Here is an 18,914-nt window from a genome sequence, read left to right as displayed (position 1 = left end):
GACTGGCAAACACAGCAGGAATGCAGCTGAACAGTTACAGTCATGGACTATTGCTACAAACACAACAAACAGGTTTTCATCAGTGAGGCAGAATATTGTGGACTTTATAAAGACTTATTGCAAGAAATTATCAGCTCACTTTTTGAATATATTGTCAGTTTTCTCATTTTTGATGACCAGAATGAGTCATTTTAATGTAAAAATGTGTACATGTGAGTGTAAAATATATATTTTATAAGAAATGTTTAAGTTCATAATTTAAATTTAATTTCTGAATTTAAAGTTAAGATTTTGGCATCCAGTGTTGTTTTGGACCCCATTCGTTTTGGACACTCAGGACAAAAACACTTGAAACATTCTTCAAAATATCTTTGTGTTCCACAGAAGAAAGAAAGGTCTAGGTGAGTAAATTAAAAATTTGTGATTTATGTATACCCTCTAAGGGCTGTCGATTTAACACGTTAAATTAAATAGATTTAAGTTAAAATTGTGTTATATTTTAGACACACTATTGTCTGTTGTTGTTGTTGTTGTTGTTGTTTTACTCATAAAGCCATAGCAGAATGACTGTGCCTCTATCTTCGATGTTTCTAAATGAATTCGCGTTTTGAAGATTCAATGGTCCATTCATAAAGGGAGCTATTTACTTTATTGCTGAATGAATCAGCCGTTTGAACGAATCTAATAAAATGAATGACTCAATAGCCCCTTTCACACAGCGCGTTGATCCCGGGAAATTGCCGTAAAATTGCTGTAAAATTGCTAGACTGCCTTCTGTGTGAACGCAAACACGTCCTGGGATCGATGCCGGGATGAGGACCTAGTAACATTGCCGGGATCAGTCCCGAAACGCGCCCTGTGTGAACACAAGCCAGGACCGATGCCGTAAGGGGTATTTTGTTGCTCTTAGAAGAAAGTTTGTGTTCGTCATCAACAAAGAAAGAACGACAAAATGTCTGCAAACTTAGAATGAAGCCGAGACCAGGAGCTCCTTACTATCCGCGCTGAAGCTGAGATCGTTCGCCAGCTTTGTGGAAACGGTACACGATGCTTTAGTGTAGGCTACTGTAGGCCTTTCTACAACACATCCTGACGTCACGTGTCTTTACGGGATGTGTGTGAACGCACTCACAGATTCCGGAAAATCACTGGCAGTGTGAATGAACCAAAATCAAACGATCCCGGGACAGATCCCTGGACAGATCCCTGGACAAATCCAGGGACACATTATCCGTGTATTTTCCGGAATCTCTGTGTGAAAGGGGCTAATGCAGAGATGGGCAACTTCGGTCCTGGAGGGCCACTGTCCTACAGAGTTTAGCTCCAACCCTGAAAAAATCACCTGCCTGTAATTTTCTAGTAATCCTGAGGACCTTGATTAGCTTGTTCAGGTGTGTTTGATTAGGGTTGAAGCTAAACTCTGTAGGACAGTGGCCCTCCAGGACCGAAGTTGCCCATCCCTGGGCTAATGACTTACTCGTTTAGACATAAATTGCCATTAGGCCTATTATAAAATAAAAAATAAAAAAATGTCCATATTAATAAAAAGCCTATTAAAGTTATAGTTCACCCAAACATTCTGTCATCATTTACTGACCCTGTTTGCCGTGGAAGCTTAAAAAGTGTATGTGTAATAAATTCTATGTTGAATAAAAAATTCTAAAGCTACTTTTTCGTTTATTTGATGCTTTTCTCATTTAACACAATAATGATTTAAAATGATCTTTTGGGGGTAATTTCTCAGCCAAATTTGATGTGCGATTAATTTGCCATTAATTAGATTAATCACCACATTGTGTAATTAATTAGATTTAAAAATGTAATCACTTGACAGCCCTAATATAGGCTATATATATATATATATATACCAACAAGCTTGTGACTTCACAAGTTCAACAAAAATCAATTTACCAAGTATGGTAAATGAAGCTCGAACATGTTTACTTGACGCATGAGAACAAATGATTCTCACATGTCAAGCAAGTACAGATGAGCTTCTGTTTACCATATATGATGTTCTATGTGTGCAAAATAAAAGCCTAAATTAAATCTTTTAGGATTAATTATCATTTAGACTTGAGTTAAACCTCTCAATTTATATGGCTAACTTTTACGATGTTTTCATTAACTATTTGAAGACTTTTAATGGAGGGACAGAAATCATAAAAAATATCTTTATTTGTGTTTCAAACGTTTTATGGGTTTGGAACGACATGAGTAAATGAAGACAGCATTTAAAATTTTGGGTGAACTATCCCTTCAAGAAAACCTTTAGTGATTCCTTTCAGCTAATTTACCGAAGATTAATCACGCCACTGATAGATGGATGCCTCAATGAATGTTATTAGTGCAGTCAAATCGATTAATCGTGTTTAATCGCATCTAACATAAAAGTTTGTGTTTATATAATATATGTGTGTGTGTATATATATATATATTATTATTATATATGTGTGTGTGTTCACAGACACACAAACACGCACATATAATAATGTATACACACATTTATTATATTAATTCAAACTTTTTTGTTAGATGCGATTAATCGTGATTAATCAATTTGACAGCACTAGTTTGAATAGAATAGAATAGAATAGAATAGAATAGAATAGAATAGAATAGAATAGAATAGAATAGAATAGAAAACAAAAGAGGGGTGTGTGATTATTTGGGTGGGGGGATGGGCATCTGCACTTGTGCAAGAGTCGGTGTTGACCTGAAGTCGGCCCTCGTCAGCATGATCTGTGCTGTTGTTGGGTCTCTCTCATTAACTGTTGGCTGGGCTGATGGTTTCCTCAGTCGCTGCACTGGGTTAAATAGCCTGAAAATGAGACCAGGTTAAGAGCTGTTTCCTGCAAGCCTCAGCTGCAAGCACATCTGTGGGAGAAGGCTCCAAACTGCCCCCCACGTGTTTGTTCATGGACTGGACTGATTGCCTTTCCTTCCTCTTCTCCCTCTCTCTTTTTTCTCTCATTTTCTCTCTCTACCACCAAAAAAAAACTTGCTGTCCTTTTGCTTACTTTTCCTTTGGCTCCAGAAAGACAAGCCAGAACTGAGGGGGTTGAGGAGGTCAGTTGAAAAGGAGGACACGGGGACAACAAATCCGTCCATCTAAATGCATTCTGTACAGTATGACTGTGATTGGAAGCCCACATGGACCAGTGTTGGAGCCTGTTGTCTGGGTCAAATCGAGGCACCCCGGGGGGCTTATGTATGCCATATAAGTCTCCTTCTTCCCCAGCTGCAAACCCAGACACACTGCAGTTCAGGCACTTAGCATGTGCATCTGATATCGCTTACCTTAGAACTCAGCGATGCCTAGGTGAAATTCCCTCTGACACTCAGCTTATCCGAGCGCTTGGGTGTGTTTGTGTTTGGCCTCGTGCATGTTTTGGCATTCGTGTGCATTTCTCATATTAAACTACATTAAATGCTGGGAAATATGATGCCCTGGAATCAGAAACATAAATGAGCAAACCGACCTGTAGCCGCAAAAATGTCTCCGTTCAGGTGAAGAGTGAACGTTAGCAAGAAAGCACTCGGGGGAAAAAGATGAAGTATTAAAACTTTATTTCCTTTATTTGTTTAATGGAAAATGATAAAAACGTACAGCTCAGCAACATTGCCTTGGCTAGGATAGGTCAGTGTTTTTTTATCAATAACAATCAAATAATATTTATAATATAACAATGTGTTCTGAGGAAAGCGAAATAAGAGATAAAGGGTGAAAATAAATTATCATAATAACAATAACGATAATAACAATTAACCTTTATAAACATTTCTTTGCTTGTATGTCGTATCCATAGAGTCCATTCAGAGGGGATCATGCCCAAGGGGGAGGGGTGTATTCCAGCATGTTAGGGGGGATAAACTTAGTGGTCTTCTCTTTCTGTCTCTCTCTCTCTCTCTTTGACTCATCATGTTCGCAGAGATTCAGAGCGAGTTCTTTACTAGAGAGTTTCTGAGGCGGCTGTTCTCAAAGGAACTGCCACACAGTGATTCTGCAAAGACATATCCTCTCTTTCAGGACAGTACCAAAGTGACTCAGTAAAACGTAACGAAAGGCTAAAAGCAAAGACAGCTCTCTCTCTCTCTCTCTCTCTCCCTCTGCTCTGTCTGTGAGGGTCCTCAGCGTCTTTTTAAACCGTCCTCTATACAAGTTGACGTGGTTGTTGATGAAGATGGCACCTTCCTCTGCAGTGTCCGACCAGGAACTAAACCGACACGAACCCCCTTCGTGTCCCTCGCCTGTGGAAGATTTCTTGACGGGAGGGGAGATTTCTTGAGTGCATTGAGATATTCGGTATAAAGGAGCTAGCGATGGAGTGTGGGTCTTCAGTGAGGTTCGGCCCAGACGGGAGAGCGGCTGGAATGGTGAGGGTGGCTGAAAGAGGGGTGAATGGGAGTCGGCGTGGGCAGCATGTGTCCAGAATGGCTAAACGGTCCCAGGTGGCCCATGTGTGGCATGTGGCTTGCCAGAGCACTGTGGCTGCCAAACGGAGAGGTCTTGTCCTGCATGCACTTGGAGAGCTCCTCGAAACCCTCGCCAGATCGTTTACTCCTCTTGGACTTGCTGGACATCTTGCGGTTGCGTGTTTGGATGCCCTCTTTCTTCATGGTCAGTGGCCTATTGACCTGTAAGAAACAAGATAGGGTAGGTTAATGATGAGCACAAAGGAAGTAAAAACAAAAGGATATGAGGTCTCAAAGTACATGTTTTACAAACAGGTTTTTGAACACAAAAGTTACAAGTTAAATGGATGCTTGAGAAAAGAACGCGTTCGCTTGAGGAAACCATAAGCAATAGATCGCACGAGGATCATTAGAAAATGACGATTCAATCGAGAATTTCGTCTGCCATTTTATTTTATTATGTACTAATATATAAAATAAGTGTTTTTATCAAATATATAACCTGTTTTTTAAATGTCATGTGGTTATCTGTAAATGTCCCCAGAAATTTCCATTAAAATTCATTGTAGCCTATAATATACACTTGGCTTGTAGCCTATGCTATATAAACATTTATTTATATTTATTAGATGAAATATTTGACACAAATTATACATCAAAGGGTGGCTATAATGTAGCCTAGTCAATATTATGCTCTTACTGTTGAATTTCAAACGAAAACCAAGCAATTCAGCAGCTCAGCTGTCACGCAATTTCGTTTTTTCTCTTTCCTCCTTTGTTTCGCTTGTTTCATTAAGGTGAAATGTATTTATTCGTCTGCTAAATAGATCGCAGCCAAGCTTAACATTAAAAAGGCTAGTTTCAGACAACTCCGAATTGATAGCCTATAACTGACGCCGTATCTTGAATGGCAGACCCGCCCTGTCGTCCCTCCTGGGAATAACGCCCTCCTTTGAAACAAAGCTGGATTAATCTAAAAAGAAAACGGTCAACGGGCTCTGTCTGACAGGGAAAGCCGGCTTTGCGTCCCCGGTCTCACTCTCACCCTCTCTTCAATCGATACAAGCTGTCCGCCCACTTGAGCACTTCGCTGTCACTTTCAGTGTTTGCGACTCTTAATACTCACGTTGTGGAGTTTGTAGTAGAGCCCGCAGGCGTTGCACACCGGGTCACCGTTCCCGTTGCGCCGCCACAGAGTGGTCGTGGTTGTCTGGCAGTTCGCGCAGCAGGTGCCAGCTCGCCTCGCAGCAGACTGTAGGCAAGAAAAGCAGAGTATTCAATACTGGGTACACGACATTAAAACATACATTATCCATAACGACATTTTTTATCTAAAAAGGATGGAGCCATTTTAAAACGAATAGCCTAATTCCGTTTACCCTCAATGGATGAGCCTGGTTATTATTGCGTAAAAAGACTAAAATAGGTTAATCCATTATATTACTTGGTGGAAACTTTATTATTATTAATAATAAATATTTATAAATGTAGCCTATAGTAGGCTAGACCTATATATAGGCTATATATATATATTTTTTTTTATTTTTTTTACTGTAACATCGTGGCTTATTGTCTTATTTTTATTGAGATCTTTTTTATTGCACTGAATGCAGTCAGACTGCATGAACTCAATTCTGCATTTCTATTCTACGCATTGACATCAAACAGGCATTAGATTTGGGTTGGAGTAAAAGCATCCATGATAAGAATCTGATGGGGTGACGAATATTATGACTCACCCATGTGTAGGCTACTCTGCACCAGACATTTCAAAACTATCCTGCCACGATGCGGCCTGAACATACTAAGTCTCTTACAAGGACTCGCCTCCGTGTTTGGACTAATTAAATATAGCCTGTTCTGTGCATTTAAATACGCTAAATTCAATTTTCCAATTTGTGCCCTGGTTCGAAAAAAAGTAGCTTTTTTTCTGACCTGTATCTAATAGCTAAATTCTGCCATATTTCAGTACAGATCATTAATTTATATCGTTTCGATACACTGCTCGCCTTATGCCACGAATCAAACGCTTTAGTGGGCGGGGCGTCTGCAAAGCCGGGTCATCAATCCTCTGTTCGCTTTTTGTCCATTACGGATCAATTTTTCACACATAATGAGAAACATCTATAGGCATACAACGCAATTCCCCCGCAGTCCAACACGTATAGCATTTGCAGTTTGTGTTCATTAACGATTTACATAATAAGCTTTTGTAAAAGGAAGCTACGAATAAATAAAAAAACGCCGCTCTGAATAGAAATGAAACAAAACGCAGACGACAACAAAAACACGCACATTCCGATACTTAAACTCAGTGCCAGTCGAGCATGACAAACAAGAGAGCAAAGAGTATAAATCCATTTATTTTCCAATCCCTGCCCCAGCCCCTTCACACATAGTGCTCTGATAATCGCTTTACAGTAGATGTCATTCGGGCCTGCCGGGGCCAGAGAAAATTCAGCCGGGTTTGTTGAAGACGGAAACACCCGGGAGCCTGGCTTCCTTATCGGGCCCGGGCAGATATCCGGATAGGAAACAACTGGATGGCCTTTGAACAGCGCTCTGAAAACACTTCAGCCCAAAATGCAAAAGCATGGGCCAGCACACTGACTCCATGGAAAACCCTGTGGCTTTTTTCACCATGAGAACATATAGAGAAACTAACAGCTACAGTATGTTACACCTACTACTGCTAAAAATAATAATGATCATCATAATTGGGAATTGCAGATGCAATCCATATTTCAATTCCTCTTTGAATATGTCACTCTGTTATTCGCTACAAGGCTCATTTTTCTCTCGCTGAGTATGTATGTGTCTCTTTTACAACACTGGAAATAAGATTCCCTCTGAGACTCTAATATTTACACTCTGATGGTCACTTAGCCAAGTGAAAATTAAATTATTACACATGGCTGATAGAAAAGACGCTCTCACTCAATTAAACAGCTTGCTGTGTCTCCAAATGAATATATGATATTACGTCACGTTTTGAAAGACTGCAAAAATGACTCAATAACAGCGTAAAGAGACAGAGGTAGAGATATAGAGTTTCATCCGCTAGACGATATAATAAGATTATGTGAATAGAAAAATCTATCTAGTTTGGGAAAATAATATCCTGCCTGTTTTCTTCAAAACTCATCTGTTTTCGTAGAATCTTGATGTTGGAAAAACTGTCACCCCTGCCTGGCGAGATATGAGTTATATTTCAATAAAAGCTGCCCTGAACTATGGAAAAACAGCAGATTAATAACCAAAGCATAATCAAGTTTGACTTTTCACACATATTAATGATTTCTCAACAGGGAAACAGCTAAATAATCTTGCACCTTCAATCAATCATCTCAATGTAAAAAGCCATTAAGATAAAAGAAAATCAAAAATCTGCTTTTAAGCATCTCGTCTCACCGAGATCAAATTAGATAATTCTGCTGGCAGCGATTCTAAAATGGAACCAGAATCATAAGCCAGCCACACGAAACAAAACCAATGGCATGTGGCTTTCTAAACACAGCCAGAAAAAGACCAACTGGATCAAACTGCTTGATCTAAACAGATGCGCTCAGGCAATAGTGCAGCAACAGGTTTCACTCAGTGTGGAGTGGTGATAATTGTCCCGGCATGGGCATTGGTATCAGTGACAGTATCAGAACTAGAAGCAATAATGATAGCGGGAACAATGGCAATAGTAGCAGTATTGTAACAGGCAGAGTAGGGGATCACCAGGGGGTGAGGGCGACAAACAATTCCAGGAAGATTATAGGGAAAATATAACTTTCCTGGAATTGTGCTCAGGCTTTCTGCTCCGTGCTCCTATTTAGCCCTCTTTCTCACGTGTGTAAGGAACTGAAAGAGTGCTGATCTACTCACCAGTCTGCGCTTCGGCTTGATAAGGGGTCGGTTCTGGCCGTTCATCTTGTGGTACAGGCCGCACGCGTTGCAGAGGTAGTGGCCCGTCCCGTCCCGCCGCCACAGCGGGGTAGAGGTGGCTCCGCAGTTCACACATTCACGCCCCTCTGTGCAGAATTCAAGTGGAGGGAAAGCAAAGGGAAATTTATATAATTAAGAAGTTCACACTCGATCTACAATACAGGAACAAGGGGTCACGGACTGGGCAGAGAAAAACAACTCCCAAGTTAATTAGCCAACATCTAACATGACATTCACATTGGAATCTCTTATCTGAACTGGATGCATTACATAACTGATATCGAAATGTATGAATGTGCATGTGTGGGTGAAATTTAAAAAAAATGTACGCTGCATAACTGGAAAATGAATACATCCAGGTTCTACTCTTAAATTATTTACAGACCAACCTTTTAATTTATCTGCTATAGAGAGAACCCTAAATATCAGTCTGCTTTTGCATATACAACATTTTCCAGACACTTTAAGAAGAAGCTGATTAAAGTGTGAGTTAATTCCATGTTATATATTCTCACTCCTGTTTATCAGCCAGCTGTCCAGGCTTGTCCTATATTCTCAGGTGTCATATCACAGTAAAGCACCCTAACCTGCTGGAAAGGGCCCTGCGCCTTAATTCATATGCTCTTCCTCCTCACTCCCCTGAGCACCTCTCTATTATTCACATTATAATGTGAGATAGTCGCTGTCCCACCCTCACCAGAGAAAAGAATACGCCCGGACAATGGATGCTCTTTTGAAGTGTATATGATGTTGTAATTCAGTCATTTTCAGCCCTTTTTTCGAAGTTTCACTTGCATTTTGAATGTACTGAAACTTGGTGCTGGGAGTGTTAGGTGAAAACAGCCCAGCGAATATAGCGAAGAGTAAATAGAGGTTCACCTAAATCAGAGGTGTAGCCTATAATATTGTTACATTTCACACACACACACACACACACACACAAAAAAAAAAAAAAACTTTTTTTTTCATTTCTTTTTTTTTTTCATTAATGCAATATCTCCTTTCATATTTTCTGAATTTTAAAACGTATCAATTTTTTTCTTTTCTTTCAATGCCCAATCATGTTTGTAGTATTCATTTAAAATAAAAAATATTACTATGCAGTTCAAAACTGGTTCCATTCACCAATGCACTGAACCCTATAAACTTATATTTTCCACCTATAGACATTTTCTACATTCATAGGTTGGAGTGTTATTGTGTATATTATTCATATCCATTATTCATTCATTTATTAAGCATCTTGTATTTACATATTGTTATTCCTATTTTAATGTAATATCTAACTATAATTGCATGTAATATGTGTCATATAATGTAACTGTAACACATTAAGAATAGTTCAAATTAATGTTATTTGATAGCAGTGCATCGGGCCGACGTCGTGCATAAATAAGCACACAAACAGCAGGGTCCTGTCGCCTGTGAAGGCCTGTCCCGCCGGGGTTTTGTTAGTATTGGGGTCGTAGGAGGGCGGAGGGGGGAGTATGTCGTGATTTCTTCAACTGAAGGTATACAGGATATGACTGGAGCCAGCGCGTCGTGACTCCTCAACGTTTTAAGTGCAATAAAGGCTACATTTAAAGGAAAACAAAGCGTAAGGCAACACGCAGCCTGCCAAATGAAATCATTCATCTTAAGACCTAACACGCAGAAAAAAAAATCGAATCTGCTTGGAATACATGTATAGAAGTTTGTGTTTCATTTAATATGCTAATTAATGTCGAAAGGTCTGCAACCTCGCCAAAAGCGCCATTTTCATAATTTATTTTATTTATCATTTTTATCAAGCCGTTTTCAATGCAGCTCTACTAATATATATTTATGTGATCTTAATCTTTTTTTTCTTTTTCTTTTTTTGGCTGGATTCCTTGCACTTCAAAAATGTTTTATCATAATGTTAGAGGCCTACATTTTTGTTTCTTCAACTTTATAATTTCTCAAATTTGATCAAAATTTTCTTCACCATTAAGTAAATTCAGTGTGTTCGAAAAATGCAATATAGCCTACAGGTCATCTCTTTACATTTATTTAAACATGTAAGAAGGCTACGTAAAAATAGCCTATCGACTTTTTTTCCCACTAAACAGCTGGCTTGGGTTTGTAGTTTATGTATGATAACCACTATTTTTTATAGGAAATGCCAACTTTGAGTGGTGATGCATTATAGCATTTTTAAGAGCTACTGAAACGTGTGGCGTGTCATAATTAAAAAACTGTGGTGTAGAGTTGCCTCGAGGGAGATTCCTAAAATGGCGGCCGAACTCATTTAATTAGACAAAAACAAAATAAGTAAACTCCAAATTAGATTAAAACGTTGTGTCCAATAAAATAAAAGCTGTGATAATGGAAAATTGAAATATCTAGGCCAGTAAACCATTGGGGATTCATTTGTATAGCCTATAGCTAAATTAAATTATTTTCAAATAGCTATTCACATAAAAATCCTACACATTTACATAGGCTATAGCCAATACTTTGCATAGGCTATAGATTTAGTAAATGAAACATTTATAATAACTGATTTAAAATGCTTTGTAAAAATGTTATCCAACCCAATGTAAATGTATCTATTCTTCACTTCATGATTGAGTCAGAGAGCTCTAAAGAAACTCACCTGAGCACGATCTCGTCTTGCTTTTACATTTAGGTGTGAAGCCCGAAGCGGATCCACTGAGGAGGGTACCAGGATGGAACAGCCCGCCGCCGTACTCGTGTGGAGTGGGCAGGGAGTACGTTGGGTAGGTCGGAATGGGATGATGCGTGGACGGTGTTTGGGCGCTCATAGCCAGGCTTCCCCGAAGAGGACTACATCCCTCCATTTTCATCCCATCAGCGATGACTTGGTACTTGATGGAGTCCTTTTCGTCCATTCTTGCAGTGGTGGAGTTCGGAGAAGAAGGACCAGGGTCCGGTGAGACGTCTTTCGGTGGGGTTGGGGGGAAATTGTAAAGGGGATGTGGACTGGAGTGTGTTGCGGATGTGAGGGAGGAGACGGGAGCGGTGCTAGAGCTACTGCTGCACGGGTAGCCGGCGCTGGCGGGGTGCAGGCCGGGCTTGCTGAAGTGACTGACCGCCCAGGCGTTGTGGTGCGCGGCGGAGAGCGCTGCCTTCCCGCTGTCCAGCCAGGGGATCCCGGGACTGTGTATGAGGTGTGGCCGGCAGACCTGACTTCCCGTGAGACGAGCTGAGAAATACAAGAAAGAAACGAACATAAAAGCTCTATTCGAAATGAATATTACGAGCAAAATGTCTAAATCTCTACAGTTTTTGCCGAAACACCAGTTTGTTTTTCAAACAACAAAATGTCTAATGTTCAACCTCACCTGTTGACTCCGTACTCAAACAATACAAACTTGACATTGAGATAAAATACAATTATATGAAATATCAATAATGCACAAAGCCGCATTTGCCGATTCACCCTTAGTCCAGTGTTTGCTCGCTAACACTTAAAATATGTTTTTCTTCGTCTCGACATGATTTTCAAAATAAAAACGCACTTACTCCTAAGAAACAGACGGAAAATCTCCTTAGAAAAGCGACACACGACAACTTATTTAACGAAGCAATCTCACTACAGCCTGTTCGTCGCACAAATTAGACACTTGAACTAAGAAGTTCATCAGGAATTTTTCGTTTTGATTTGGCATCCGGGAAGTGCCTTGATCCCCCTCTCTCTCCCTGACACGAACTTCCCTTTCCTCAAGTCATTCGCTGGACATTTTCTTTTTCTTCTTATCTTTACATTTCAACACGCACCTCTTGGAGATGACAGTTCGCACCGCAGAGAAGAAATCCGATATCTTTCATTTTAAACGCATTTTTTGTCATGCTTTTGCTCGGCTAATTGGTGTCTGCCAGGCACATATGCATAACGTTTTTGCAAAACAACAGAAAATAAATAAATAGGCTAAATATATAAATAATAAACATTAAGTCTACATTAGCATATTTTGGTTAAGCCTCGAGACATCGAGCCATGGGACAGTCCCGCATTTAGGCCGCACTAGGACTCAAAGTGAGTAAAACCATCTAAATCTTTCGGTTTTACACTACACGCACAACGCAGCTATACTAAAGTAACACCAGTGGCCTTTATATATGCAACTGACACAAAATGGGCATAAATGGTGTCGACAAGGTCAAGTTTGTTTACTAAACCTTCTTTAAGCACAAGAGTAGACTATACGACCAAAAAAACATAAACAAATTCTCTTTCGCCATAAATATGAGCAACATTTTACATTGAACTGTTCGTAACACATTTAAGTATAAATAATAGTTTAAGTAATTTAGCAATAACAGTAACATTATTATTTCAAGCAGCTTTATAAATTAATTCACATTCATTAGTTTATTTTCATTCATGATTAATGTAAAGTGTGACTGAAATATTTATCGGAAATTACATAATGAAATATCCACAAGATAGCCTACCTTTACACATTTTGTGATTAAAATATTATAGCCTAATTCATGCATGAGAAATTTGACATAAAGATGAATCATACCGTGCGCTTGTCCGTATGATACTCTGGCCCGAGAATTGGAGTAGTAGGGGTTCCCCTGCGAGTCCAAGTGATTTAAGAACACATCCACCTCGTCCGGGGGAAGAAGAGGGGCCATGGGCTCCATGTAATTGTGTGTAAGCCCGTGATGATGTGACTCTGGGTGCTGGGCGTTGAGTACCGCATGATGATGGGCCATCCATCGAGACTGATCGGCCGCAACCTCCATGTCTGAAGTGTCCGCGCTTAGAAAACGTTAAAAAAAAGTTTTCTAGATGCCTACTGAAAACCTTTTGGACACTTAGAGACCCAGGTCCTTTAGATTATTACAATATTTGTCGTTCAGCTTCAGTTGGTGATGCTCTGTTCACTTTCAATGCCCTTATTTCTGGAGAAGAGGTCCTGCTTCTTTGCTTTCAGAATGGTCAGGAACACCTGTAAGAGAACAAATAGATGCATCTCAATTTGAACGTTAAATACATTGCAAGACAGATTTAAATTAGTACAAAGAATCCTCACTTTATCGAAATACGCGATTGCAACTTAAAATAAGTCGCTTCATTACAAGCTCAACTGCGCAATTTTAAAGAACTATCGGTATAGCGCAAGTACTTACGGCGCGAAGTAGCATTTCAGCACTACAATCCTCAGTTTATTTTTTTCCCCGTGTTAGTCCTGTACAAAGAATGTTAATCCTCAAAATGTCTGTTGACATTCGTAATTCGCCACTGGTTTAAATTGTCCACAGCCCAATCGTTAAACTCTCTAAAACTCTGCGTCTGCGTGAAGCGGAGAGAAGTCTCGTTAATGAATTGTGCCTGTGTACTGTCGGAACTGGCGCCAGTAGATTCCATATCTTACGAAATGGGCGGGGTCACGGGCTGGCAGGGATCGCTCTGTTAACCAATAGCAGATCGCGCTGACTACCATTGGCTCGAACATCATGCTTTCCAAACTGCCACGGCGACTGTCGGCCTAGTGCTCCACATTCAGAGAGCTGAGAGACTCATCATTCAGCAGAGCAATTTATTCAGATCTTTTTACCTTTCTTAGAGCTTCAAGATGATGATGTAATAATGTTGTCTTTTTACTCAAAGACTAACAGAATTACCCGAAATTAAGAATGTAAAGCTGAAGTCTTGTAAACGTTTATCAAGACAAAAATACTGCTTTTTTTTTTTTATTAGAATAATAATATTACATTGGTTAGACTACTTTTGTTTAAGCATAAATTAATAGTGTAATAACTGAATTTTTTTCTAGGCTATTGATAAACAAAATGATTTATTGCAGTTATCATAAACTTTTGTTTAAGAACTTAATACTGTGATTAAGACCTGTTGCCGGACCATTAACATTTTAACATTGCTTAAAACAACAAAACCTGTAACAGTGAAGTGTCACATGCGATATGCCTAAAGCAAACAAACACGATTCCTAGCACCTCGGGCATTAATTGGGGAGGAGTGTTTTATGGTCCTTAAATTCGAGGCTATTGTTCTTGCGCGTCTAATTGTTTTAAATTAGTTCTCACCACATTCTTCTTGTGAAAACAGTCTTTGTATGCCGGTTCGAGCGATCAAACGTTACTTTACATATTAATAGCGGGTCCGTGTCTCCTTGGTGCCGACAGGTCGCATGGGCAGGTCCAAATTGAGCCAATTGGTGGCCATTAGGGCAGCTTCGTTGATTCTTACTTACAATTATCCCATGGCAAAACAAGCATCAGGCTCACCCACCGCAGGCAGAAAGACAGAACGACGCCAATTAGCTTGATAAGCGTTTAGATAAACTGTGGATACAGGTTAGTCAGCTGAAGACCTCATTGTGCACAAAGGGTTTAGTAGCCTACATTGTTGCGGCTAAACATAAAATGTGCTTGTCTATCCAGTCAAAATAGGGCTATATTTCCTATTCCAAGCGTTTTAAATTCGTTTAAACAAATTTGCATAGCCTACTAATTTCATGCAGTGGAAGCTCCAATTCAAATAATCTAATACAAATAAACACTCCTTCCGTTAACATATAAAATATGTAATAGGCCTATATTTCGCAGCGTGCTCCTTTAGATAACTTCTATGGCCTCTAACTGCTTGTATAACGCTTTGTGTATATTAATTATTTAACCTGTCTGGTTGGATCAATCAAAGATAACACAAGATAGACTTGACTATCACTATACAGGGCGCTCCGGCTCGTTTTTCATCTATCGAGAAAGACACTGTTGTGGTAATTTTGTTTTCTTGATGGAGTTAGCTCTGGTCTAGCCAAGAACCGGTTTTAAAAAATGAGAAATTGAGTTTTAACTGATTTTATAGGCTACATTTTATCCTAGAAATAATGGTGGGGTGTATTTCTGGCAATAGGCCTATTTATTTTTATTATTATTTAAAGCAAGAGTTTTAGTCTGAAGATTTAAAGGCAATAATTGAAGCGCGATCTCAGAGCCCCTATCGGCCGCCACTCTGACGCCATGACTTGATGTCACAGTATCTCGGGAAAGAAGAAAAAGATCTAGACGCGCTGCAAAGACTTTTCCACAGCTGTCTACAACTAGTGTAATACACTGAGTATTAATGGCTAGTAAAGGCATAGTGTGTTTTCATATGTTTTCATCTAATCATATAACCATCATAAGAAGATTAATTTTTATTTGATTAAATTTTTTTGGTAAAAGTTTTGGTCTGGCTGAAGAGCGAATAATCAATTTGGACAATAATATTGAGCACTTAAACCACAGAGCTTCTGTCAACGTTGGATGTATAAAGATGCTCAAACAGGCTATTTGGCCTTATTGTGTGACAATATCAGATGTTTAAATCCCTCTTTAACGGACTGGATTCCTGCCAGGGGCCCTACACAACACAAAGAGCCCAGCCTGAAGCCAACAAATTAGAATGTACAATAAAATATGACGCTTGGTTTTGCTGTGTAATGATGCATTTTATATACAGTCTTACATCAAAAAGGTGCAACAGCAGATAATGCAGATATAAATGGAAGCTGAAATAAACCTTTAAATATATCTTTCACACTGTCATAACTGCTTTATCACAGACTGAGTGCTGATGAAACGCAACACGGCGTCTTTAATAGGCTTTTTCACAAACATTTACACTAATTTTGTGTAAAAACGCAGTGGCATATAAAAGTCAAACTTTAATAGTCCTGCTCTGACCCACCTCAGCCCTTATGGGAAATAAAATATTCTATATCTGAAATGCAAATATTGAAATATTTTCATTATTTCATAACATTTATTCTGTTATAATTTCGGTGTAAATTCATTTCTGCCGCTGTGTGCATTAAAACATGTAAATGTATTTTAGTGGTAGGCTATGCCACCTTACATGCAGCTTAATTTCCGCATTTGGGGTGTAAATGTGGCAATACATGTTTATTATATAGTGTGTGTGTGTGTGTGTGTGTGTGTGTGTGTGTGTGTGTGTGTGTGTGTGTGTGTGTGTGTGTGTGTGTGTGTGTGTGTGTGTGTGTGTGTGTGTGTGTGTGTGTGTGTGTGTGTGTGTGTGTGTGTGCGCGCGCCAGTTTTTGCGCTAATCTTGGCCACCTAGGGCTAAATTTTCTTTAGAGAATACCTGAACTAAATACCTGTGGTAATCCAGGTGCTCTCGACGTTAGAACAAAAGGGACTGTCCTTTTAGGGACTTAACATTTAAAGTCGGGGTGTGTTACTAAAGAGATTGACCCGACTGAGGACTCTAACTCAGTGGGCCACTCTTCTTTAAATGCGTGTGAAGATTCAGACTTTATTTCTTATGTAACACAAGTCGTGTCGTCTAACACGTGTGACTGTGACGACGGCAATGACATCATGTTTGTGATGTCACATTATACTTTGCTTTAAATTAATTGCATCAAAAATAATGGAGAGCGCGGTGGAAACAAGCTCCGCGAAAATGGAGGCAATCATTCCCTTAATTAACAGGTGCCGTGAAATGGCTTTGGCCGTTCGTTCCCTCACCGCGCATTTATCATTCTCCGTGGGGTTAAAGGAGGGCAGGAGGGGGCAGAGAGCGGCGCAGAAGGGTTTGTGAAGATAAGCAGGCACTGGGATATAGGGGGAATGACACAGACCAGCTGAAGCGGTATTGTCCTTTACTCACGGGTAATTAGATTGTGACAGGGCACTCGGGGGCAGACACAAGCACAGGCAAAGTCACAAGCCTCCTGTCCTCTGCTGAAGCATGAATAACAGGGTTTGAAAGCAAAGCGTCTCACCCTCTTTTTATTTCAAACAACAATCCACGTTATTTTGAGGCGAAGTCTCATATGTGTGCATGCATGCGTTCTCAGTATTAAACGACCCTTCCTGCGTTTATTCTAACGCGCATGGTTTATGTCTTGCGCGACACATTGGGTAAAGTTCTTCTTCTGGGTGATGGCATTTGTTTCGTCGGAAAATGATCCTGTGGCGGTCATAAATCTGATGGGTGATGACAGCGCGCCCGCCCTTCTTTTGTGCTTGACAGCTCTTGGAGTCAATGATTTAAATAAACAGCACAGGTGGGCTAATGCAGGCGTCCTGGGGGCATTCCTGAGAAAGCTAATTCCTCAACTCACCCGCGCCACATTTCATTCGCTTTCACATTTATAATCATTCAAATTCCCATTTGAAAATGTTGGCGGAAAATGATTTTCGTAACGTGTGCTGTGTTCTTGGTTTGTTAAATTACAAAATCGTATCAACACAAGCATACATTTCCACATGAGTCTCTTAAATGTACATTATTTAATGCATTGTTTCTTTAATAAATATGTTTTGTATAGCCTATTGTGTATGCTGTGTAAATGTAGGCTATTGTATTTTGGTCTAATTTGGATTTATTTGAATATGTTTACAAAGAGAAAGGCATAGTTAAGAATGTCCCTTTTAATGAATGTAAAGTAAGTAATACTATTTTAAATATTATAATATTATATTAATATTATTAGCACTTGTGACTATATCATTGAGCTATACGAAAAACGTAGGATATAACACTCTTTGTCATTTCTTATAACCCGAAATGCCTGCAGTAGTAGCCTACAGTGTAGATAACGGATTTAGAAACACAATATGTATTTTTTATATTTAATAAATTATTATTATTATTATTTCTATTCAGCCATACAAACGCATAATTTTATCTTTTTTGTTTTATTATAAACCATTAAAAACTGCTATCAAATGAAAATAAACTCTTTTGATTTTTTTGATGGAATTAAGTACATCACAATAAACCTATTTTGGACTAACAGTTCTCTTTATAAATACCTCTCTAAAACGCGTGAATAATCTCTTCGTATTACTCGACCTCACGCTCGCTGTGTCGAATGATATAGTCTACGCAAAACGCATCTTACCAGTGTTTACGATTAGGCACTCTTCTCTTGACATTTAGCAGAGAAATGTGTCCTGGGGCCAATTCCGTGTGGCACCGTCTTTGAGGGAAGAGTATCGGTGATTCGTTGCGCTTTGCGAAGCGCTGAAGCTCCGGGCACAGTCTTCTCTATAGCTGGCGATGCCAACCTTCCCTGACAGGCAAGCGTCGTTCCAGAATTCGTTCGCTGAGGATCTTTCTTCAGTGACTTACGGCGTGGTGTAGTGTCTGACACATCGTACTCTCTCTCTCTCTCTCTCTCTCTGGCTGGAAACAGCGAAACTTGAGGCACAAAGTGGGGCTGCTGCAACGTAGCCGTGCGTCAGCCAATCTGGTCTTCCGGGTCGTGCTTTGATGGTTAAAAGCTGTGCTGAAGATGTTATGTGTGGTTCTCACTCGTATAATTATGAAACAAGACCCAGTTGCACCTACTGTCACTCTTACTTGGTTTGGCATATGCTATTATTCTTAGATTGAGAAGTTAGGATGATTTAATTAAAATCATGATTTGTTGTCACAACTTTTTTTCTTTTGTCAAATTAATGTGATTCAGACAACATAATATTTTGATTTTCTGTTGATTACACCAATCTCCTTCGTTGTATTAACTCAAATGTTTAATTTAATGAACTCAAAATGTTAAGTTAACCTTACTTTTTTAAGTTAAACCAAC

General features: G+C 39.5%; 1 protein-coding gene across 3 annotated transcripts; it reads right to left on the bottom strand.

Annotated features, from left to right (window-relative positions):
* Positions 1–3,553: 3,553 nt before the first annotated feature.
* On the bottom strand, positions 3,554–18,547 carry gata2a (GATA binding protein 2a). Of its 3 annotated transcripts, none has more exons than XM_082155639.1 (6): positions 18,225–18,547; positions 12,864–13,295; positions 10,968–11,536; positions 8,290–8,448; positions 5,543–5,668; positions 3,554–4,638 (listed from the first exon to the last, which is right to left on the bottom strand). In XM_082155639.1, the coding sequence occupies exons 2-6, from the start codon at positions 13,087–13,089 to the stop codon at positions 4,339–4,341; spliced, it is 1,380 nt and encodes a 459-aa protein (XP_082011765.1). In that variant the 5' UTR covers positions 13,090–13,295; positions 18,225–18,547; the 3' UTR covers positions 3,554–4,338. The 3 variants fall into 3 exon arrangements, with proteins under 3 accessions (XP_082011765.1, XP_082011764.1, XP_082011766.1); XM_082155638.1 differs by lacking the exon at positions 18,225–18,547 and adding an exon at positions 13,477–13,968; XM_082155640.1 differs by lacking the exon at positions 18,225–18,547 and adding an exon at positions 13,477–13,963 and having other exon boundaries at positions 8,290–8,435; positions 10,967–11,536.
* Positions 18,548–18,914: the final 367 nt, after the last annotated feature.

The sequence above is a fragment of the Leuciscus leuciscus genome (assembly GCF_965113295.1).
Source record: "Leuciscus leuciscus genome assembly, chromosome: 23".
NCBI lineage: Eukaryota > Metazoa > Chordata > Actinopteri > Cypriniformes > Leuciscidae > Leuciscus > Leuciscus leuciscus.
This window is presented reverse-complemented; position numbering and strand designations above follow the sequence as displayed.